The sequence below is a fragment of the Palaemon carinicauda genome, chromosome 42, assembly GCF_036898095.1.
Source record: "Palaemon carinicauda isolate YSFRI2023 chromosome 42, ASM3689809v2, whole genome shotgun sequence".
In the NCBI taxonomy this organism is placed as follows: Eukaryota; Metazoa; Arthropoda; class Malacostraca; order Decapoda; family Palaemonidae; genus Palaemon; species Palaemon carinicauda.
The window spans coordinates 45,694,004-45,719,529 of record NC_090766.1 but is presented as its reverse complement, the minus strand read 5'-3'; the positions used below and the strand labels follow the sequence as shown (position 1 = coordinate 45,719,529).

Genomic DNA, 25,526 nt, shown 5'->3' with positions numbered 1-25,526 from the left:
CAGGTTACATTGCCCTGTAATACACTACAATGAAATCGATTGGCCAAGTAAAGTATCATGACAGTAAAATCCTTTAAGATTAGAAAGTTAGGAGCCTTTGTAGGGTGACGGCCAGATCCCGTAGATAACGGGAATATTCTGAACTGTGGCCGTCATTCTAAAAACGATTTTGGCGGGAGAAGCTAACTTAAAAAACCCACCTAACCTATGCTAAAAGCCGTATCCTTAACCAGGGGGGCCTCGCCCCCCCGGGACCCCCCCCCCCCCCTTACACAACAGTTTCCTTACCTACGAGTACGACGGGAGAAGCTAACTTAAAAAAACCACCTAACCTATGCTAAAAGCCGTGTCCTCACCCAGGGGGGCTACGCGCCCCGGACCCCCCCTTACACAACATATTTAAGATCCGTAGACCATTTCCAAACGTTTTTATTCTATACAAGATAACAGTCGGAGCGATATTAAGCAAATTAGGACGCTTGGCCGTAGCGCTACAAACTACCCGAAAGTTAGAATGGGTACCAAACAGAATGTTGTAAATCAAAGTCTGGACAGGAGAAACACCTTTTGGAAATTTTAGGAATTGTTCTCAGGACCTTCTCCCATCTTGGTGACCAAAACAAAAGCAGGAAAGGGTATTTTCACTTAAGTCAGTATACAAGTTATTCTTAACCACCGAATTAGATTATGGGGTTCAAAAGTGCTTTAGTGGGGTTACCAGTGTATTCAATTATGTTGGTAAAAATTAGTTTGCAAATATTTTGCTACAGTAAAGTAAAACCAAAACCGTGATATTACCATTTTTCTTTAAATGGTACCTTAGGATATGATGGAGATGTATGGTCCTACCCCGCAGTAAGTATGGACGCAGACATTTAGATCATGTTAGGTGTTGGTATCTTAGGAGCCTTTGTATATAAGCGGCCAGTTCCTCCCGCATTCATTAATAATGGACATCAACTAACCTAAACTTTCCCCCCTAACCTAACCTACAAGCTGTGTCCTTACCCACTTACCTAACGGGGGGCTGACATCCCCCTGTGACCCCCCTTACACTGCCGTATTCTAAGTTATCCATAATGATACATACAGGTGGCCGCTATCCTACATACGCCCCGTACCTTTTATTAGTTCATAGCCCATCCTTCATTTTATTTCAACTTTATTAATCAACTACTTCAGTCACTACATAGAGTATGACAGCCTAACAGCAACCCATATCTCAAGCCCCCTCATGTCGTCCCAGAGCCCACGATGTCGGGGGCATTGCTACGTCCCTGGCCTTCAAAAAGAACTACTCTGTGATGCAGGCATTGCAAAGGGGAGTGTGGAAACGCCAAACTACTTTCATCACCCACTACCTGCAAGATGTGACACACAGGAACCTCGATACGTTCTCTATTGGTCTTGCGGTGGCTGTACAACAGCTGGTTTAATATTTTAAGCTTCTTATAGGTACAAGTATCAGAAGGTTTTGGGCATTGGTTACCCGGATTTTAGTCTGAATGAATGAAAAGGAATGTCTGGCTCTTTTCATTTCTTCATCCTCCCCTCCCCTGTAGAAATCAGCATCCTAGGTCCTCTGCACAAGCTAACCTCAAACTACTGAAGGTAAACCATTGTCCCCTTGTATAACCTAATATTGTCACAATACTGTTGCGTCCCCATACCCTGGCAAGGTGGTATTGGGAATGTCTTGGTCTCCTCAGTTATTTCCTACAAGACGCGGAATAACTTTTACGTTGACAGTCACATTGTTGGTACTTCATCCCACGCAGCTGGTTTAGCAATATGTTAGGGTCTCCTTATTTGTGCATTAATTAACCTCTACAATAGGGAGTACTGTACCCTGGGTAAGGCCAAAAAGCCAGATTTGCAGGGACATCCACCCTCCTAATGGGCGAGTCACCCCTAATAAATAGCGTTGCTTTGTACTCCAGTTATGGAGCAATGACAAGTTTGGAAATAAGTTGTATTTTTTTTAATGATACAAACCTCGCCTATTTATACAGTACATACTTGTGTGTCCCCCCCCCCATTCAAAGTCCTACCTCCAAGCAAAGTGAATCAGTCATAGGTGTGTGAGTGAGGGGTGTAGCTAGCTAACCCCCCCTCTCCTCCCCACTAAATCCTAATGGCTAGTCCTTTCAGCTTTGCCAAAAGTAATACCCCTAATAAATAGCTAAGGTCTGTATCATTAGGAAAAATACAAATTACTTCCAAATTTGTCATGTTTTATTATTATTATTATTATTATTATTATTATTATTATTATTGCTAACTAAGCTACAACCTTAGTTGGAAAAGCAGGATGCTATAAGTCCAAGAGGTCCAACAGGGAAAATAACCCAGGAATGAAAAGAAATAAGGAAATGGGTAGAATAGTGCACCTGGTGTACTATCAAGAGAACTAACCCAAGACAATGGAAGACCCTGGTACAGAGGCTATGGCACTACTCAAGACCAGGGAATAATGGTTTGTTTTTAGACTTAAGGAAAATATCTCCTCACTCAAAACAATATATACATTCCAGGTACAAATACTGTATAAAGTAGAATTGTACAAAACACATGAAAATATACAGTATCTAAAAACTACGATTCCCCAGGGTTACGACAAGTGGTGTAATGGAAAACATTTATCCTGTCTCCTAGTATTGATGTCTTACCTAAGGGAAATTTTATCTAATGCCCAATTGAGAATGAAGCCATTAAAGTTTCATCTAAAGCAATGTTGGTACAAGACATTAGACCTGAAAGATGTTCGTATTCCCTTACATGGAATGTTGGATCAGGTACTGAACTAGTGGTACAATTGAAAACTTCTCTTTTGGATCACAAGATTTTAGGGTAAGCTTTAGAGTTTGTAAGAAATTTACCAGGAAGGATTTTTGGGAATCATGAAATGTACTTTAACTCAAAACAATTCTTCGGATTTTCAGAGGTACCGACGCGAAGAATCTAAATCAAGCGAAGATGAGGATGATGATAATTACGAAGTTTATGTTCCTGTAAGAGAACGTAAAAAGCATAAACTTAAACAGATTTTAAAAATATCACAAGTAAGTGTTTATATATTCAGTGTTATTTTTCTCTCTCAATTTATTCTGAAGCCATGGAGTGCAAAGTTATTAGAAAAAATCTTAGCTTTTTTATATAATATTTTCCATACTGTACTTGTTGGGTTTGTATAAGATCAGTACAGTGATTTTTTATTTGCTTTCATAATAAAAGGGGGGACTATAAGCTTTAATTAAAACTCATTTATTATCTACTGCTAAAAAACTTGTGCAGATTTTTAAGTTAGGACAGCTTGAGTTTATTTGCAAATTACTGGATAAACTATAAGGGATATTTTTGTAAAATTGAAAGGGCATCATAAAGTTTTTTTTCTCAAATACTCCTTTTTTAGTATAAGACATGTTTATTCTTAGAAATATTCTTATCGTAAACCCAAATGTCCGTTTGCTAAAAGGGATTATCTTAAATTGTAACTGTCAGAACCACCATTAAATTTTTTTCACACTTATGTTCTTTTTATAGGATGAGGATGATAGTGCCAGTCAGAGCGGGCATGAAAGAGAATCTAATGCTCAAGAGGAGGATGTTCAAGAACTTGCCAGAAAGAATAATATATCCTTGTTAGATCAACATACGGAACTTAAAAAAATTGCTGAAGGTTAGTGGGCATTGTAACTTTACTCTAGTCCATGAGGTGTGAAAACACTATGGAAGACAGTGGTTCCCAAAGTGAGCAGAACTGCCCCTTAGGGGTAGTGGAGTGATATTCCGGCAGTGAGGCAAAAGTTATGGTTGGGGGCAACAGGGTGGCATTAAGAGAATTTTTTAAGAAATAAATTGCTTATATTTTTCCTTATTACAAAATCTAAATGACAAAACATATGTTATAAACTCTGAGGCAAAGTAATTTCTTTGTAGTTTATAGATAATAAGATTTACATTAGAATTATAAAGATGCATAGGTCTGTTATGTAGTTTAAAGTATCAAGGGGAAGGGGGTGCAAAGACTTCACCTGTAAGCCAACGGAGCGCCAGCCTGAAAACGTTTGGGAATCACTGGTCTACGATATTGTTGTAGTGTAAATAAGACCTTTGAGTTTCGTGTATGAGTAGAAATTTGGAATTGTAAGAAAGCCACGTTTGTTCCGGCATCAAGTACAAACCTTTCAGTTCTTTACTATGGAGATATATTTTGGTGACAGCTGAAACTAGGAGTAGTGGGAGTTAGAACCAACTACCCCGCTCACACTTGCTGCACAGAAGCCAAAACAAGCCACTTTTTATTTTAGCTTGCAAGAAAACAGACATTCTGTCTCTCTCTACTGTTATCCTTAATATTCCGGCCTTTGACTTGAAGATTTGTCCCGCCATCATCTAACCCCCTGCAAGTCTTGCTTGCGATCAAAAGTGGCGTTATAGCATAGGTGTGTGTGTGAGTGGGGTAGACGGGACTGTCCTCCCCCCCCCTTCCACTAACTAACGGTGAATAGTTATACCTATCTAAAACTCTTATGGCTAGTTTCCAGTCTTGCCTAAACTATATTCCCTATATAGAGCTCAAGGTTTGTATTGTTAGGAAAAATGCAAATTACTTCTTAATTTGATATTTTTGGAAGTTATTTGTATTTGTCCTGGTACAAAATACAAACTTTCTGCTCTTTAAGAGTGCATTATTATTTTAAACATTTAAACTTACCCGCAGATTATATAACAATAGCTTTATTCTTCTGTCCGGCAGAAATTAAAAACTCGTGGCAATTGCATAGATATGTCAGGTGTACACTAGCGCCACCACGGTAGTTAGCCTGAACTATTCCCTCCCGCACCAGATTTTCTTCTGCCACCATTTTGGCAACATCGAAGGAATTCACTCGTGATTGACCTGGATTTTAGCAGTATATTTGTGATGTACTCTTTTATACGGGTTTTGGCATTTGCTTATTTGGTTTTGTTTGATATTTGATCGCTATTTTATAGCTTAAAAGGTAGGATTAGAAATTTTTCAACCTATTTTAAACTATCGAAACCATTATGGCGATGGGTAAACACTCCGCCTCATCGATGACGTCACAGTCATATGACGTAAGCTTGAGTGTGACTTGCATTTTCTTTCTTTTTCTACAAAGAATGATAAGTTAATACTATTTTACAAAGTATTTAGTTATATAAAATAAAAGGATTATGTTATTCTAAGAAAATTTTTGTCCTTTTGGTATGCTTTCTTTGGATAATCTACGATCTATTTTTAAAGATTATCTAGCGTTCAGTTTATTTATGCTACGCAGTCCTCAGTCTATCGTTACAGTATTACTCTTTGTATCGATATTTATGAAAATTACATTTTTCTTAAAAACTAAAGTTTTTAAGTTGTATTAGATAAATGGAATATGTTATTTTACAATTATATTGGTCCTTTTAGTATTTTCTTTAGCTAATATGTTCGTAACTTTGAGCGATCTTGCCCTCAATTGGAAGTAAGGCCACCTCCGTGGAACGTTGCCAAGGTCTTACGTTCCCTGAAAGGAGCCTCTTACGAGCCTCTCTGACACGTGTCAGATAAGGACTTGACCTTAAAGATACTGTAGATTCTTTGTTAGCCCTGGCCTCTGCAAGCAGAGTCACCAAGCTTTATGGCCTTTCCTATGACATAACCCATTCAAGGGGATAGGGGCAGGTCACATGTTTCATTCCAGAGTTTGTTGCAAAGACTCAAAATCCAGCATTGGCTGATCCTTGGTTTGGTCCCTTCCAGATTGAGAGTCTTTGTTCAGTAACAGATGATCCTGATCAACTGTTACCAAGTGCGCTGAGGTTGTATCTTAAGAGGACGAGGAGAGCCAGACCTCAGATCAGTAGGCTCTTTGTAAGGATGGGATGGATCAAGAGGAGAGTCACAAAAACCTCATTTTTCTCATTGATCAGGCGGGTGATAGAAAAAGCTATGGCTCAGGACATTCCACCATCAGGCAGATGCCCCTGTGCACATAATGTCAGGTGGGATAGCACCTCTGGCATTCAAAAAGAATTTTTCAATACAGCAGGTTCAAGCTGACAGATGGAAATGTCAAATGACTTTCACTGCACACTACATGCAGGACATAACCTATAGGAGCTTAGACACTTTCTCAATAGGACCTGTTGTGGCAGTTCACAATGTGATCTAACACCTCAGCTCCCTTAGGGGACAATTATCAGAAGATTGAGGGCGGTGGTTACCCTCGGGGTAAGTGTTGGATAAATGTGTGATTGACTGGTTGCTTTTTTCTTTCATCCTCCCTTTTCTTGGGGTTCAGCATCCGAGGGACTCTGCACAGCTAACCTGAATCTTCCTCTGGGTTAGTATCACCCTCTGTAAGTTGCCCTCCTACCTGATAGGAGGTTATGACCCCAACCTCCTATCAGGAGGGAAGTGGTTTAGTTTGTGATTTTGATGTGATTTGTGGTAAGTCCCTCAATCCCAAACTAACGAAGCTCTTTTCCCTTTAACAATTAATTACCCAGGCTGTCATCCGAAAAGGATAATGTGGTGCGAGGATCCTGCAAGGGCCAACTTGTGCTAGAGGCCATCCTGGGACTGTTTCCATCCACTTGGATAAGACTTCCACCCACCTAAATGGTAATTTGCACTCTTAAAACAATGGAAGGTTTGTATTTTGCTCTGGGATAAATGACAAATATGAGAGTAATTTGTATTTTCCCAGCAATACAAACCTGGTGCTCTTTAATCATACTGGCCCGTCAGCACTAACCCCCTTAAAAGTCCTGTAGTAATTAAAAAAAGCCTGTTAGTCACCAGTACTGGTTGGAGCGGGCTGTAAAGACACCCCTCGCTACCTCCGATAACTAGCAGGGGGTAGTTAAACCCTGTATAAATTTTAGTTTCGACTAGTTTTCAGCTTCGCCGAAATAATAATGCAAACCATACAAGCCTGAAGCTGTTTACACATACTGGCCTGCCATCACCTACCCCCAAAAGTCCATCCTGCAATTGAAAAATGGCTTGTTTTGGCTACTGTGTGTGAGCTGGGTAGTTGGTCCTCCCCACTAATTAGTGGCAGGTAGTTGCACCTCCCTAAAAGTATTTTGGCTACTTTCAGCTGTCGCCAAAGTGTATTTTCATAGTAAAGAGCTTCAGGTTTTGTATGGTTAGGAATAATACAAATTATTTTGAAGTTTGTCGTAGTTTTGAAACGACAATCTGAAACTTAATCCCTTCCCAGACAATTTGTATGTACAGTATGATATTTGTAAAATTCTGATATTTTAAATGGAAAAACAAAATGTTCTTTTCAGCTCGTAAAGAATCTGAGTTGGAAAAACAGAGGAGAGAGGAAAAGCGTTTGCTCGAAGCTGTGGCAGAAAAACGAGCCTTAATGGGTGTGTCTGAATTAGCGCGTGGTGTACAGTATGAAGAACCTGTTGTTACTGCTTGGAAACCCCCAAAACGTATTTTAGCCATGGATGAAAAGCGACATGAACGTGTAAGGAAAAAGTACAAGTAAGTGTATTGTGTCTATTCAGGTAATGAATAAACTACTGTACAGTATTTTCAAAAATATCTTTGCATTTGATGGAGCATCTTTCATCCCATTCATATAAAATGAACATGTTGTTATGTATATATTGAAAGTTGTGACAGTCACTCAGGGACCCCTAATTTCATACTTATTGCTAATGTTATATTATTTGAATTATCTTACTCAAGTTCAATGCTGTCCCCAGGCAAGTGACGATAGCCACGACCCCAGAATATACTGTAAATGAAAAATTGTTACAGCTCTCCCCATCAATATGTTGGCTGTCCTTTGCAGTGCTCTCCTGCCACACTTTATCTCGCCTTAAACAAGTAGCTGCCCTGTTAGCGAGTAGTTTCCCTTGTTCTTGTCTTCCACTTCCAACAAATCCCATCTGTTTTTTGTTTTGCCTCTTATTAGTGTATTGATGGGTTTGCTATACTGTAGTATGTATTTTTATAGCTGTGAAGTATGCCTCCCAAATTCTTTATAGCATGTGTTTACCCTTTTTCAAAGATTAGAAAACTTTCAAATTTTTTTTTGATCCTTCCACCAAGTACGTTATTTGTAGAGATAAAGCTTGCTCTTTAGAGGATAGGCATTGGGAGTGTGGGGGCAATACTGACTAGATGAAATTATATCTAGCTTTTGCAAAATCACGTAACGAGGATAAGGGGTGCTACCGAGAGTTACGACTGTAGTAGTTCCTCCAGTGCAAATAGATCTAGTTCCCCAGGCTATACAGCTTGAATAGAGAGTGTACATTCAGGAACCAGTGATAGCATCCCCTCCCCAGAGATAGAAGTGACCCTTGTTAAGGTAAGACTGTAGTGTATACTTTTTTAAAGGAAGCTGTTTAACATTATAAATTACAGTCAGCCCTTGATACTTGCAGGTTCTATCTTCACATATTCGGTTATTCACAATACAGAGAATCGTATAGCTAGTTGAATAAAAAATCGTGTATTCGTGATTTCGTGATAAGTACTCTCACGGCCCAACGATTTCAAACCGACCACGCTCCTTTGCATCCGGCATGCTTTTTATCTCGCATCGTATCTTCTCACACATGCATCTCTTGCTTCAGTCTTTTTTTGTACAAAATCACGTTGTGATTTATAAAACATGTAAATATCCAGTGTGCTTACTGTGATTTTAGTATAAAATGTGATACTGTACTTACATTATGGTATCCCACGTGCCAAACAGTTGTTGGCTCAATGAGTTACATCATACTTCAGACTTACTGCGTAGAACTTATGTAAACAATTAGTGGTGCTATACTGATACCTTTTCTTTTTATTTGTATTGTAGCGTATAGTATTGGTACATTCGTCATGTAATAGTGTAAAGTTATTTATATATTAACTACTGTACAGTACTGTATACAAAATGTTATTATATTAACTACTGTACAGTATTGTATATTAAATATTGTTATATTAACTATTGTACAGTGCAGTACTGTACAGTATAAGAAATAACATACTTTACCGTAGTATTTTAGATAGAGACTACGTGTACGGTGAGTTTCAACGGCTTGGGTCGACCTGCTGAAAACAGCGAACACTAACGAGTGTTTACTCTAGCTAATTAAAGTGTACTGTAGTGATAGTACTGTACATATATTACAGTAATATACCATACACTATAAGTATCAAGTGTTATACAGTATTACTGTTAATAGGAACTGCAGTACTGTACATTGTTTTGTTGTTACAGTACATCATTTACGTGTAAGCAAGTACATGCCTAAGTGATGTGTACCGTAGTCTTACTGTAAACTGTACCTAGTACATGAGTGTACATTTACTGTACAGTTACTCAAATATTTTAAGTCATTAACACAATGCAAGTACTTATACAGTGATAGAAATCAAGTAAAAACAATATGAGGTAGTACAGCAGATTACTATACAGTTGTGTCTCTTCACGAAAGACTATGCTTACAATATTTTCAAGCTGCAAAAAGAGATGCGAATATTTTTATGACTCGCTTTACGAAAAATGTTGCACTTTAAGAAAAAAGATTTGCCAGCCAGGTCGAGAATAGAATAGTCAACCATCACAGAGTTGAAGAAAATGGATTCAGACAACAGAAAATGTAGCTGTAGTCTAAAATAGTGGTAACTATTATAGTACAGTGCATATGGAACTGTATATTTAGTATATGTACATTATTGTATTATTTTCCATTTATTATTACATTATGTTGTAATAACTACTTAATTTACAGGTATTAACATTTAGTTTGGATATATTGAATGGTTTAACCTGTTAAGCGTCACCCACGTGATAAACCGTTCACCACGATCTACTCGGTACCGCCTTCAACTGCATATTCCGTTCATGACTTTAATTGCCTTTTTCAAGCCGTCAGTCTCGTGATATTACATTTACTCGTATAGTAAGTATAGGATCACCACTTGGCAACACTCTCAGCATATGGGGGCTGTAAATAGAAACTTATATGATGTCTGGCAACTATTTTTCTGAAGGCAACTTGATGTTAGAAAACTGGTTTCCTTAGTCCTATCAGTGCGCTTCGGACGTTCATGCGGAAGTGGTTGTTTGTTGTTCCTTTTGTAATGAATGGTCTAAACAGGAAGGTTATTTCTTTAGATGAAATAAATGATATTCTTGTTGAAGAATTTGATAATGATAACCTGTTTGATAATTAGAGCACTAGTTCTGAATCCTCCAGTGATGAGTATATTGAAGAAATTAAGTTTTCTTTTGATGCCGAAAACGAAAATGACTTCTCATTACCGAATGACTGGACAACAAGATTTCACAAAACAATATAGGAAATGAAACGCCGAGAGAGAGAGAGAGAGAGAGAGAGAGAGAGAGAGAGAGAGAGAGAGAGAGAGAGAGAGAGAGAGAGAGAGAGAGAGAGAGAGAGAGAGAGAGAGAAATAAAGTATATAAATAATGTACAAATATATGACGAAAATATTTGAAAACTATACAGGAAACGATATGATGAGAGAGAGAGAGAGAGAGAGAGAGAGAGAGAGAGAGAGAGAGAGAGAGAGAGAGAGTGAGAATTATCCCTTTACTTTTGTTGCTTATCCAGGCATAAGATTTTCGATTGAAGATAAAAAGAACCCATTAGAATATTCAGTATTATGTAGCCTTTTGAAATGGAATAATAGTAGTATTAATTGTTTTTTTTTACTCTACCATTTAATATATATCCCCACTTTTAACTATAAATACGAATTATAGGCATAAAGAAATGATATCAACATTGAAAAATTATCATTAGTGAAATGACCGCTCAGGGGAAAAAAATCGTGACAGTACGTTAGCGGCAACCTGGTCCAGGGGGGACGCTTAACAGGTTAAATGTATTTGGCTGTACAGTATTTCATTGTGGTTATACTGTAGCTTTATTATGAGATTTAATGTGGTGTTTTGTAGGGTTTGGAACAAAGGCAGTTTGCATGTGAAATGCGACTCAACACGAAAAAATCTCTTTACGAAAGCCACTCCAGAATGAATTAATTTCGTGTTGTGACGCATTGCTGTACTTAGTATGTTAGTCTGCTGTGCATAGGCTAATGTGCAGTAAGTTGTTAGGTTAGGAGTTAACTCACTCTAGGGCAGCAAGCATCTGTGGATTCTCGTTTTTCATAGGTGTCTCTGTTACCTAACCCCTATGAATAAGGAGGACTGATTGTTTATCCTAATTTTTGGGTGTGTATAACTGAATTTCAATGTATAACTCACCATACAGTATTAAATTTTTCAACTGTTCATAAGGGAATAATGATGTTGGAATTTGGTGGTTTTAGGGACTAATTCACCTAGGCTTACTTTCTGTGCATTTACGTTAAGGTTGAAAACGATGCTTATTAGTTAGAGATGTAAAGGTACTTGGTTCCTTAACCCAGAGGACCCTTGAAAAAACTTAATGCACAGGAGACCCATGTCTTAAAGATTCACAAATGTTGTCCTATCTGGCTTTTGAGGCTGGCAGCAATGAATCTTGGTAAGATTAAAATCGATTACAGTATTATTATATATGCCAAAGTTCATTAGCATTGCTATTCTCCTCTCTACGCACAGTGGTGGATGACAGATTCTCTTATAGTCTTGATAACTTCTTTCAGAAGTGGAAGACGAGAACAAATGAAACCCCCTGCATAGGAGGAGCCATCTGTTTACGTGAAAGCTAATCCTCTATTGGGAGCATAACTCAAAGCAAATATTTTACTGATTGAGAGAGCTATAAGATTGTTTTATGAATATTTAGGGTTAGTAGGTATCACTGTCTGTTAGGGACAGCAATGATCTTTGATAAATAATAAATTAATTTTAACACAAGAATTATGATTTTTTCAATTTATAACTACTTGAAATTAACTCTTAAAAAATGTTCTTGTGGTTTTAAGATGTATGTTGTTATAGGATTTTGGTTGAAGGAGATGATGTTCCGCCACCTCTCAAGAGCTTTGCTGACATGAAGTTTCCTGCCTGCATTATTAAAGCTTTAGCAAAGAAGGGGATTCACAGACCCTCACCTATTCAGGTATATATTTTTATAATTATAATACCTTGAAAACTTCCCTAATGAAAATCCATCCAAAATGTACTATCAGTACAACAGATATACGGAGACTTGTTCCAACTACGGTAGCAGGATATTACACAATACTAATCACATTATATCTCAAACATCCTGCATTAGTACTCCTCTGATGAACGACCCTTTTATGATGTATTACACTTACTATTTACTTAGACTATAGCATTTGTCAAAACTATCCATAATTTAATACAGTATAAAATAATTCCACATATGGTAATATTTTTTATTACAGTTAACCTTAAGTATTTGCAGATTTGATTCTTGGTACAATAGTTCCATAAACTAATATTTATGATTATTTGTGGGATTCACAGTTATATAGCATTTATTTCAGGTGAGTATTCACAATTATATACTGTATCACCAAATAGAGAACAGCATTTTGATAGACGAGACAAAACACCCATAATCATACAAGAGCTCGAAAATTCACTTATACTTTAAGCACTATCCTCTCAAATTACTCATCTCTCTTTCATAAGTGAATATGCTATGTTGGTCGTAGTCTTATATAACTCAGTGCTTGTATGACTTTTCAGTGAAAGATGCATTCACTATTATGTTATTGTGAATGAACTGTAACTTGAAAGGCATAAAAGCATTGCTTAATGTTATATCTAATTCAGCACAGGGGAGAGAACTGTAAGTTGGGACTAATACTGTTTGATGAGGTAATTTTCAAACCTTTGTGTTACATTAGTCTTTTGGCTTTTCTTTCAAGGTGCTGTTCTACATGTGGTGTTGATTAACTGTGAATGATTTTTTTATGTTTGGTGTTATATGATTATGAATACTGTACTATTACTTATTTTCTCTCAAGGCTAAAATACATAGTTATTTTCTAGTTATGTAAGAAAATTGGGAATGTCTTTTACGTAGTCAGTAATTATTGTCATATATTTAATATTCATTGGTTTGTCTGCAACATAACAACTACAAATTTTAAGGTCCCTCCACCGTATAGATTACTGTAAATGATTTAAGATAATGTACAAAAGCAATGGAAAAAATAAATGATAAAGACTAGCAAAAATAAGATACATAAGCAAGGAGAAAAATAGTCTTATACAATAGAGGACATAAAATTTTAGATGTAAATGTGAAAGAAATCAGGTTTTATGACAGGACTACCTATGAGGGCTATAAATTTTGTTGTTCTATTTTAGCGTAATTTTCTACTTAAAAGAAATTTCATTGCTTTTACAGATGCAGGGCATACCAGCTGCCTTAAAAGGTCGAGACATGATTGGTATTGCGTTCACTGGAAGTGGAAAAAGTATGGTATTCATTTTGCCTATCATTATGTTTTGCTTGGAGCAAGAGAAAAAGTTACCATTTACAGCTAACGAAGGTCCTTATGGTAAATAGATACAGTATCTTTATGCATTGTGTAGATTTTTATGCTGCAAATATTTTTATTCTGTAATGAAATTTAATTTGTTGGCCACTCTTCAAAATATTTATTGAGATTATACAACATTATTACTCTTATTCCAAAGTAATTTATTAGGATTACTAAAAAAACATCTTAGACTCTCCTAGTTCTAACCTAGAAGTTTTGCTTTTAAAATATTGGTGAAAAATTGTGGAAGATAGTTACAAAAGATGGAAAGCAAGGTGGACTGAAGGCAAAGGGAACTGATAAAAAGTTAAAGGACAAAGAAGTTTAAATCCAAGTAGAATTTGCATAAACTAGTTGTTTTCAGCTTCATACTATAGAAGAAACTTTTGAGCCAGCTTGCTTAGAGTTTATGAATATGATTCTGAACTTCATTTAATGGTATGTTTGTTGGCTTAATATACCTTTTAATTCATTATTCTTTTCAACTGTAACATATTTAGCCTGTTGATACAAGTGTATTTTCTTCAAAACTGTGTTACATTTTATTTGTCTTTGTTGTTTGCTTTTCATAACCGCTTTACTGAGACTATTCCTTTAGCAACACTTAAAATTTTCATTTATTTTGATTTTTCATGAGTTTTCTTTATAGGGTGCCAACCAGGTAGTCGTAAGTTCTTTTGATGGTTTTCTACAAACCATACCTTTCTTAAGCTTTAGTACCATTGTTTCATATTATTACTAGAGTTAAGAATTAAACCCTAGTTTTTATCAAATTAGATATGATGCTTTGGTTCATCTCTTTGCTTGTCTTAATTACAGTTGCAGGAATTAGGTATTTGTTCTGCAATATCAGTTTGCTTCATTTAGCAAAGTATTGTACTTATTTTTTAGTAAGCTGTACATTTGTTCTTCATGGTTTTGTAACACTAAAACTTGAAACTTGGATATGAAAAACAGTAAATTAGCTCTGTATTTTTGCTTATACTGTACTGTAGTAGCATCTCATCTTAGTGAAACCAAGGGTTTTTCCTCTAAGATGCTGAAGCCTTGACGAGGGTGGGGGGCTTAGGGATTAGCAGCCGGGCTCTGATGACCAATGGGAACTGCTTTATCACTGAACCTTGATTCCCAGTTGTTGATCCAACTGTATTAGTCAGCACTTTCTCTCTTTCTTTTGGTTATTTCTTTTACTCTCCCATCTCTTCCTCTTGGGCATGAACTTGTTGATGACTTTGGCTTGTTTGATTATTGTTTGACTGCTTCTTTGGATTTGGCACAGTGTGGGATGGATGGCTTGCTATCTCAACCTGTACAAATTTAGACACCATCACCCTCTGGCATACCCCATTTGGTGCAGACCATGGGTTTGTTAAGAGTTGGGCTCCAGTGATCCGGTTTTAAGTCTCCCATATTTGCGGGTAATGAGTGGTGCCAGGAATTGGAGTCGTCGGTGGGAGGTGCTAACTACCCCCACTGACCACTGTGCACCCACCTAAAAAGAGGTAGCCCCTCTCTAATAAAGGAATGGTCCTCGCTGAAGCCTCTTCTCATGTTGAGCCCCATGGGATAGGAGGACTGACATCCTCCGATAAGAGGAGGATAACCCGGCTTGCTTTTTCTATACAAACCAACCCCTCTGTTGATGACCTGGAAACTGAAAAGGACCATTCTACGGATGCGCAAAACCAAGTAATTCGGGAAACATAAGGAAACTGCGAATCCTTCATGTTACCCAAATCCTAATACTGTAGAATCTAATTATGATGAGCTATATAGAGCATTTAAGAGTTATGGGATGATATTGGAGATAAGAATGATACTTCAGGGGGAAAATGGGATTCATGAGTATCTTATAATAGTCATGATGAAGCATTTAATGTTATAAGTAACATTATGCATGTTAAGATTAATAATTTGAATATTAACGGTGCTTTGTGTGATAAGGTACCAACAGGCTTGAACGCATACAGACCTGTCGACTGGTTTTAAAAAGATATTGATGTAGGGAAACCTTCCCAAAGAAGGCCAAAACCACCAATGTGGGTTGTTGTGGAGCCTAAAGGGAGTACAAGGAATTATTTTAAAATGTGTAAATTTAAACAGAATAAAAGTAGGAGCCATTGCTCCAGTGATATATCCTGCTTTAGAAAAATAATTTCCTCATCTGTGCCAAATCATCCACACAGTCTCATATTATCTAACCTAAGGACATGTAGTGATGATGTCAAACCCCACCTAAATTTTAGTTATGGAAGGGGAGTAGTTTTCAATAAAGACATGTATAAATTTACAGAAGAGTAGATACGGGCCATGAGTCCATTAACTGTATGGAGGATGCATAAAGTTCCTGGAACATCGATGATTATCCTTACTTTCCAAGATGCTGGTGTACCTTTCCATATTGTTATTGAGAAGGAAAGGATTTATGTTCGACCTTTCAAACAGAAGCCAGTGTAGTATTTCAATTGTTTTAAATTTGGAGACACTTCTAAAGTTTGTAAAAACAAAAAAAATGGGTAGCATTTGCACCAAACCTTCCCATGAAGAGTATATACTTACGGCTAGGTGTGTGAACTGCAACTCAAATCATAAATCACCAATAGGAGCTGTAAGTTATATAAGCTGGAAGAAGCTGCCCTCAACAAATCTAGTGTGGAGCACAAAAGTATAGGACATGCCAAAAGACTACTGGATAAACCAAATAGCTATGGAAAGGCATTAAAATCTAAAGGAAATTTACCACAGGAGACATCAAACCCACCTAGTACTGCCTGTAGTTCTAAAAAAAGAAATACAACATCTAATGATAAAGTATTGTATGACAAGGTATGCATATTGCCTTCTGAGGTTTTACCACGGTGTATTACCACTAGGGCATTGCCTATCTATGTACAACCTTTGTCCCCCATTACCAACAATAGTAGTAGCCTCTCTCAGGTCATGTCCTTGCCTGATTTGATGGAGGTTCCACTTGAAACCAAATTACCAGGTGAACCTATAGTGGGGAAAGTGCAAAACCTGGTAGCTCACCAACTATTAATCGAAAAAGAGAGAGACCTCCATCTCTCTCACCCCCTTCCATAAGAAACATTAAAGTTATGACATCAAATAAATAGGACAATTTGTCTGTTGATGTTTCTCATCAATTTGAAAACAATTTAAATAAATCTGAAATTCAAGTAGAGGTCCACCACCACCCTCTGCAATTAGATCGAAAGGGCAAAAGTAAAAACACAAACACAAAACCCAATTCTAAATATTTAACTTAGCCGGTGAATATATAATAGCTGAGCCTCCGGCGGCTCGACAGAAAAACACAAAAACTCGCGAGCGATCGCTATGAAGGTTGCGGGTGTGCCCACTAGCACCAACTATCGGCCAGATACCGCATATGCATGTAAACAGACTCAATTCTTCTCTGTCGGTCTGAACGACAAGACGTACCATTACTCGCTGTTAACCTGGAGTTTTTCAACAGTCTTGGTGAAGTACTTCCTTTTGGTTTGAGCTTTCGCAGTGCAGGTGTTTTATCTTCAACTTAAATCTTGAACTCTTTTTTGGATAGATTTAATTGTTGATGACTTTGGATTGTTTTTTGGACTTTCTTTGACTTTTAAAAATGGCCGACCCTTCCCTTAGTACGGAAGTGTGTTTTAGGCTTTTAGCTATTATCTTATCACGTTATAAATTGTTGTTGTTAATTATAGATTTTCCTCTATATATTTTATATCTCAACCGCCTTTATTAGGCCTCTTCGATTAGCTTTCCATTTATAATAAACATCAAGATAGATTTTAATGATTTGTTTATATGCGACCTTACCTATTCCTCCCCTAATCCGAGAGTAGGCGGTCCTAACTTGGAAACCGAAGTTAAACAACGTTGAGCCCTTTCAATCGTAAATAACTTTTACAGAGCAAATGATTTAAAACTTATTAAATGAATATTTTTTAGTAGATATTTCATGAAAGATTTTCTTTGAATAGTCTTCGTACTGTTTCAAAGATGAACTAACGTTTGGTTTATTTATGCTACGCAGTTTGCGCTCTATCGTTACGATAGAGAGAGAGAGAATCACGGTTTCACTTTGCAGAAAGAGTAAATCGATTCTGACGTTTTGTTCATTCTTCTTTTAAACGTAAATGTTTTAAATACTAATTTAAAGGAACTTGTTAATTTTCAATTTCTTAGTCCTTACAGTTTTTTCCTTTGGTCAAATAACCTGTTTATTGACGAAAGGTGAGTGGGCTTTTCTCTTCGGTGTGAAATCAAGAGAAAGAGAGAGAGAGAGAGAGAGACGGAGAGAGAGAGAGAGAGGAAGAGAGAACGTTCCGATCTTTATTCTCGTCCCAAGCGAGTAACGTTGTTCTCGAGTCAGTTTTTTACTCTCGTCCCAAGTCTCTGTACGGGGAGAAAGGATAAAACGTTTTTAGTTTTTATTCTCGTCCCAAGGCACTGTACAGTGAGAGATTGAAAACGTAGTTTTGAATGAACTAGTGTTTATTCTTCTCCCCAGTCACTGATCTTTTTATCTTAAAATATGTTTACTGTTTTTTGCTTGTATTAATGTGCTTACATTATAAGACTTATTTCGCAATTATAACCTTTTGATGTAGGGTAGAATTGCGTGCTTCAGGTAGAAATCAGTTTTATTCATGCCTAATGTGAATTGTTGAAAAATTCGATTTCAGTGAAGTAAGTGCAAAACAGAAAATCGTAGTGATAAAGTGATAATTGCGCAAAGTGTTATCAGTGTTGCGACCGAGGGTTCGTCTGTTCGTGCCTGTCGTTCGCCTAGTCCGGGACCTCTTGCAAGCTCCCAAGCCCAGGGGAGAAGTAATGTCGTACGACTTATGGGTTCGAGAGGCCTTGATCAGCGAACAGACGTTCCCTCTATGGTTTCAGGCGTGTCTCATCAAGACCGCCCCTACCATAAGACGAGCGAGACGATTTTTTCCTCGTCATCCGAAGGCTTTTCGCGTAAGAAACCGTGGAGCAAGGTTTCGAGGCCCTTTAAGCGAAAGTCAATCCCTTTAGGACAGGTCCAGCATCCTGGTTATAGCCATTGGGACAGCTCTGACCCTATGCAGTCATCGGAAGACTGCTCGCCGCCTAAACAAAAGCGTAACACAGGCTCCGAGAGTCTTTTTGTAGGCAAGGTTTTGCAGTCACAGACGTTACCCTAGTCTCTTACCGCACCCATTCCCATTGATCCTAAATGGGTTGTACTGCAAGACATGCAGAATAAGCTTGCCTCTCTTATGGAGGACTATTCTGCTGAGCAGGTTCACGATGATCCTCGCCGCTTAGCTGATCGAGATCCTGGCCGTCAGCCGCCCAAACGAGCCTTTGCTCGTCCTGTTGACATTGACGTTACAAAGTCACGTCAATCATGTTTTGTAGAGCCTCACTCGATGCAGTCCCGTGTTGACTCTCAGCCGCTTGTGGACGTTCAGCCGCTGCCGCTTGCTCTTGTTGGCATTCAGGACGTTCGCCAACCAGCATAGTTGACTTGTTTTGACGTTGAGCGTCAAGCACCGCAGTCAAGAGTTGTTTTGACTGCTCAGTCTAGGCAGTCAAGGCAGTCTCGAGTTGACGTCGAGCGTCCTCCCGCACCTGTTGTTGTTGCTGGTCAGTCTTTTAAGCAGTTACATGACATAGCGTCCTTGACTGCTACTGTTGCTCCTTTGCGTGTGGACTCTGCTTGTCAAGCATTGCCACCACGGCAGCTCTCTCCCTTGCTTGAGACTCTGCAATTGTCGGACAAGGTTCCTTCAGATGAGGAAGTTGCTGATCCCCCTCCTACTGATATTCCCTTGAGGACTCTGTCAGACGGAGAGGAGCCTAAAGCTGCTCAGCCCTCTATGGACTTTAAATAAATCATTCTGATTTTTAAGGATATTTGTCCGGATCTTTTTGTAACTGCTGCTCCTCGTTCGCCTAAACGTCAGAGTTTACACTAGGCCTAGCTACTTCGAAGCCGTTGTTTTCTAAGCTAGTGCTCTCTCGCTCTTCTAAGAGAGCTTTACGTTTGCTAGGCGATTGGTTAATCACCAGGAGGAGTTTGGGGGAGACAGCCTTTGGTTTCCCTACTTTTAAGCTGGCTTATAGAGCGAGAGTCTGGTATGACACGGGAGAATTTCTCGGCTTGGGAGTTCCTGCCTCTGCCCAGATAGACTTCTCAAACCTCATAGACTCTCCCTGGCGCCTGGCCATGAGACGCTCCAAGATTTTATGGTCGGCTTCAGAGCTAGACCATCTCCTGTTAGGAGTTTTTTTTTTTTTTTTTTTTTTTTTTTTTCTCTCCGAGCGTTTGAAGTTTTGCTGTACAATTATGTCATGCATAAACAAGGCTATCAGGGATGGCTCCAATATTCTGACAGCCACGTTCTCTGCAGGAACAAGTCTATCAGGGATGGCTCCAATGATCTGGCAGCCACGTTCACTGCAGGAGTACGCAAGAGGCAAGTGCGCTCAAGGTGTTCATTGTCAAGACAAACTTCATGATGAAGTCTACCAGGCTGTCTTGACAGCATTAATGGAAGGCGACTGGATGGTCTCTCTCGACCTTCAGGATGCATACTTCCACATTCCTATACACCCGGATTACCAACCGTTTCTGAGGTTTGTTTACAGGAATGTGGGGTTCCAGTTTCGAGCCCTGTGCTTTGGCCTCTGTCCTGCTCCTCTCGTGTTACGAGGCTCATGAGGAATGTGGCAAAATTCCTCCATCTATCGGGAATCCGAGCCTCCCTGTACTTGGACGACTGGCTTCTCAGAGCATCGTCCATTCTTCGCTGTCTGGAGGATCTACATTGGACGTTGAGTCTGGCCAGGGAGTTGGGACTTTTGGTCAACCTATAAAAGTCCCAACTGATCCCATCCCAGATTATTCTATATTTGGGGATGGAGATTCGCAGTCCAGTTTTTTCGGGCTTTTCCGTCTGCCACCCGAATAGAACAAGCCCTGCTCAAAGTCCAACTTATGCTGAAAAGAGAACGTTTGTTCAGTCAGGAGTTGGAACAGTCTCGTAGGGACTCTCTCATCCCTGGAGCAGTTTGTCTCGCTAGGGAGACTACACCTTCGGCCTCTCCACTTCCATCTAGCCTCTCACTGGAACAAGGACAAGACGTTAGAGACGGTATCATTCCCAGTCTCCGAACCAGTAAAGGCATGCCTGAACTGGTGGGATAGCAATATCAGTCTGAGAGAGGGACTATCCCTAGCAGTCAAGAACCCAAACCACGTGTTGTTCTCAGACGCGTCGGATTTGGGTTGGGGTGCGACCCTGGACGGTCGGGAATGCTCGGGTCTGTGGACCTCAAGTCAGAAGAGCATGCACATCAACGGTAAGGAGCTATTAGCAGTCCACTTGGCCTTGATGAAATTCGAAAGCTTTCTTCGAAACTAAGTGGTAGAGGTCAACTCAGACAACACCACAGCTTTGGCGTACATCTCCAAGCAAGGAGGCACACACTCCCTCACGCTGTACGAGATCGCAAGGGACCTTCTCATATGGTCAAGAAATCGAGGCATCTCCCTGTTGACGAGATTCATCCAGGGGGACTTGAACGTCTTGGCAGACTGTCTCAGTCGGAGGGGTCAGGTGATACCCACGGAATGGACCCTCCACAAGGACGTGGGCAAGAGTCTTTGGGGTACTTGGGGTCAACCCACCATAGACCTCTTTGCCACCTCGTTGACCAAAAGGTTACCAATCTATTGCTCACCAGTCCTAGATACAGAAGCAATCCACATAGACGCTTTTCTACTGGATTGTTCTCATCTGGACTTATATGCATTCCCACCATTCAAGATAGTCAACAAGGTACTGCAGAAGTTCGCCTCTCACGAAGGGACAAGGTTGACGTTGGTTGATACCCTCTGGCCCGCGAGAGAGTGGTTCACCGAGGTACTTCAATGGCTGGTAGACATTCCAAGAAGTCTTCCTCTAAGGGTAGATCTCTTACGTCAGCCCCACGTAAAGATTGTTCATCTAAGCCTCCCCGCGCTTCGTCTGACTGCCTTCAGACTATCGAGAGACTCTCAAGAGCTCGAGGCTTTTCGAAGGAGGCAGCCAGTGCGATTGCGAGAGCTAGGAGAGCTTCTACCATCAGAGTATACCAGTCAAAGTGGGAAGTCTTTCGAGACTGGTGCAAGCCAGCATCTGTGTCCTCTTCCAGTACCTCTGTAGCCCAAATCGGAGATTTTCTTTTACATCTGAGAAATGTTCGCTCCCTCTCAGTTCCCACGATTAAGGGCTACAGGAGCATATTGGCTTCGGTCTTTCGTCATAGAGGCTTAGATCTTTCCAACAATAAAGATCTCCAAGATCTCCTTAAGTCTTTCGAGACCTCTAAGGAACGTCGTTTGGCAACTCCTGGATGGAACTTAGACGTGGTCCTAAGGTTCCTCATGTCAGACAGGTTTGAGCCATTACATTCAGCCTCCCTGAAGGATCTCACCCTCAAGACGCTTTTCCTAGTGTGCTTGGCTTCGGCTAAAAGGGTCAGTGAAATTCATGCCTTCAGTAAGAACATCGGCTTTTCTACAGAAAAAGCCACATGTTCACTTCAACTTGGTTTCCTGGGCAAAAATAAACTGCCTTCTCGTCCTTGGCCTAAGTCTTTTGATATACCTTGCCTGTCAGAGATCGTAGGCAACGAACTTGAAAGAGTACTGTGTCCAGTTAGAGCTCTTAAGTTCTACTTAGCTCGTACTAAGTCCTTACGAGGTGGATCTGAGGCATTATGGTGCTCAGTTAAGAAACCATCATTGCCTATGTCAAAGAATGCTTTGTCATATTTTATCAGATTTTTAATACGAGAGGCTCATTCTCACTTGAATGAAAAAGACCGATGCTTGCTTAAGGTTAAGACGCACGAAGTAAGAGCTATAGCAAATTCCGTGACCTTTAAGCAAAATAAATCTCTGCAAAGTATTATGGACGTGACCGTTTGGAGAAGCAAGTCGGTATTCGCGTCATTTTACTTAAAAGATGTCCAGACTCTTTACGAGGACTGCTACACACTGGGTCCATTCATTACAGCGAATGCAGTAGTGGGTAAGGGTTCTACCACTACATTCCCTTAATTCCAATATCCTTTTAATCTGCTCTTGAAATGTTTTTTAATTGGGTTGTACGGAAGGCTAAGAAGCCTTTCGCATCCTTTTTTGATTTGGCGGGTGGTCAAATGTCATTTCTTGAGAGCGCCCAGATTAGGGGTTTGATGAGGTCCTGTTGTATGGGTTGCAGCCCTTGATACTTCAGCTCCTGGGAGTCTTTCAGCATCTTAAGAGGATCGCTGGGCTTCGTGAGGAAGACAGACTAATATGGCAGAGTAATCGTCTAAGTCAACTTCCTTACCAGGTACCTATATATATTTGGGTTTTGTTATGATATAACTGTCAAAAACTCTAAGCATTTACGCTGTAAACTTAATTAACTCTGGTCTCTACCCACCACCATGGGTGTGAATCAGCTATTATATATTCACCGGCTAAGTTAAATATTTAAAAATGATATTTTAATTATAAAATAAATTTTTGAATATACTTACCCGGTGAATATATAAATTAAAGGCCCCCCCTTCCTCCCCGATAGAGACCCAGCGGGATGAGAAGAATTGGGTCTGTTTACATGTATATGCGGTATCTGGCCGATAGTTGGCGCTAGTGGGCACACCCGCAACCTTCATAGCGATCGCTCGCGAGTTTTTGTGTTTTTCTGTCGAGCCGCCGGAGGCTCAGCTATTATATATTCACCGGGTAAGTATATTCAAAAATTTATTTTATAATTAAAATATCATTTTATCAAGACCATATCAAATAAAACCACCAGAAAATAGTGTTAGATCAAAAATTACCAATGGGAAAACTTCATTCAAGATGTCTTCCATAAAATGAACGATAGTTTTTTCCTCCATTTTGCAATGGAATTTTCATGGTTTAATTGCCAAATATGAAGAGCTTAAGCTCCTCATTCATGAGCATTCCCCCATGATTATATGTTTACAGGAGAGCAAACTTGATCATAATACTCCGTGTCCTCGCGAATATATTAGTTATAGGACACCATATGACCACAGACTAGGGAGCCATGGCAGAACTCTCCAATACATTTGTTGAGATGTTTCCCAAAAATCTTTGTCTAATCATACACCTCTGCAGCAGTGGTTGTACAGATTGATATAGGGAGAAAATATACAATTTGCACTCTGTACTAGTCTCCAAATGATAACATTTCCTATGATATTTAGTAGAGGTGATTCAACAGCTCCCTCAACCTTTTCTTTAATTGGAGATTTAAATGGTAGACATCCTTTGTGTGGTGATGTTTTGGCAAACACAAGGGCCAGTATTATATCATCAATTGTGGAAGATTAGTATGTCGGACTCCTTAATACAGGAGAGCCCACACACTTTCATCTAGACAGGTACCTTGTCATGCATTGACCTATCAATTACAAGCTTTAATTGCTTTCTTGATTTTGATTGGAGGACAATAGATGGTTGACATACTAGTGATCATGCACCAGTCACTATAAACATCAACAATGGTCCACCTTTACAGAGATGGCCATGATAGAATCTTGACCAGGCGGACTGGGATAGATTTTGTGAGCTAAGCAAAATTGAAGGAAATGCAGAAAAGTTTAAAAGTGTTGATGATGCCATAGACTTACTGATTGGAACTCTTCATACAGCAGGAGTCAATTCCTAAAACAGCAGGATTATTCAAACGACTGCCAGTCCCCTGAAAATCGGGGGAAAAAATTAAGAAAAAGAAAATATGAAAAAAAAATTTGAAGAAAGGGCAACATTTGATTGTTTTATAATATCTAAGACATATACCAAATTTCAAAGCTATATTTCTAAAACTAAGGGAGAAGATAGAATTTAAAGGTTAATAAGTATAGTTTTGAGATACGGATGCTCAAAGTTTTTCTTTGCATTTTTACAATAACAATATTTTTAAATCATGATTATTATGAATTTTATGTTTCTTTTTGGAAATTGATAAACCAAAACAAAGTTATTTATTATTTCGCTGATATTACCCACTTCTGAACTCTTATTAGAGCGAATTTTCTTCTTTGGCTTTGTTAGCAAGATGTTGAAATTGTTTTTTCCTCTTTGGCATGATGATATTCTCGCCAAAACCGAGAAAAAGACGTAAAAACGAGTGGATGTCAGAGGTCAAACTCAAACGTGTACCCACTATGAGGTTTGTGCTACGACTGAAGGCCGAATGATGTAATTACCGTATACAGTAATACATTGTCTTGTGACTCATGGAATCTATACAGATGCCATTGCTCACAATTTTTTTCATATTAAAATGTAATAATTATCAAAATTTAAGATAACAGAAGAAATACTGCATTTTCTTGTAGGGAACAATGTTTTTGGTTTATTGAGTTACTTTTACTAATTACCCTGTAACTATGAAAGTAAGAGGAATTTTGACAAAATATTTTGTATACATATTCTTCGTTGCCTTATGAAGCTCAGTGAATGTTCTGAGGATTTTGTGTTTTTCTTCCTATACCCCCAAGTATTGGGATACCGCCCGGGCCCCTTAAATGTGTATTACAAATACAGGTAAGTATAATGATAATAGTAATCACACATGGAAGTAAATCATTATAATAATAATAATCAATCAGTTTTTGATGGGGATTGTAATCATGATTGCTTAACCCTTTTACCCCCAGGCTATTTGGAACTTTCCAACCCTTAACCCCCAGGGGTTATTTTTTTTCAAGCACATTTTGCAGTATATTTTTTTAAATTGCTCTAACAGCCTTAATTTTTGTCATAGAGAGGTCAGGTTGGTCTCATTCTCTTGGAAAATGCCTGAAGTTTCTCAAAAAAATTATCAAAAATATGCAAAAAAAAATGTAAATAGCAGTTTTTTGCAAGGACGTACCGGTACGTCCATGGGGGTAAAGGGATGAGTTTTGTGAAACGTACCAGTACGTCCTTTTGGGGGTAAAAGGGTTAAGACTAGGTACTTCTTCGGTCTCCTCCGAGTGCTACCCTAGTTCCA

The 25,526-nt window shown here is 38.9% G+C and overlaps 1 protein-coding gene across 1 annotated transcript in view; it reads left to right on the top strand.

Moving 5' to 3' along the window:
- The window catches only part of abs (ATP-dependent RNA helicase abstrakt), a 45,304-nt gene that overhangs the window by 1,153 nt on the left and 18,625 nt on the right, over positions 1-25,526 (top strand). Inside the window, exons 2-6 of the mRNA XM_068365173.1 lie at positions 2,943-3,062; positions 3,544-3,679; positions 7,315-7,519; positions 11,951-12,071; positions 13,338-13,491. Of these exons, the coding sequence (XP_068221274.1) occupies positions 2,943-3,062; positions 3,544-3,679; positions 7,315-7,519; positions 11,951-12,071; positions 13,338-13,491 (736 nt within the window). The remainder of the gene's footprint in view (positions 1-2,942; positions 3,063-3,543; positions 3,680-7,314; positions 7,520-11,950; positions 12,072-13,337; positions 13,492-25,526) is intronic.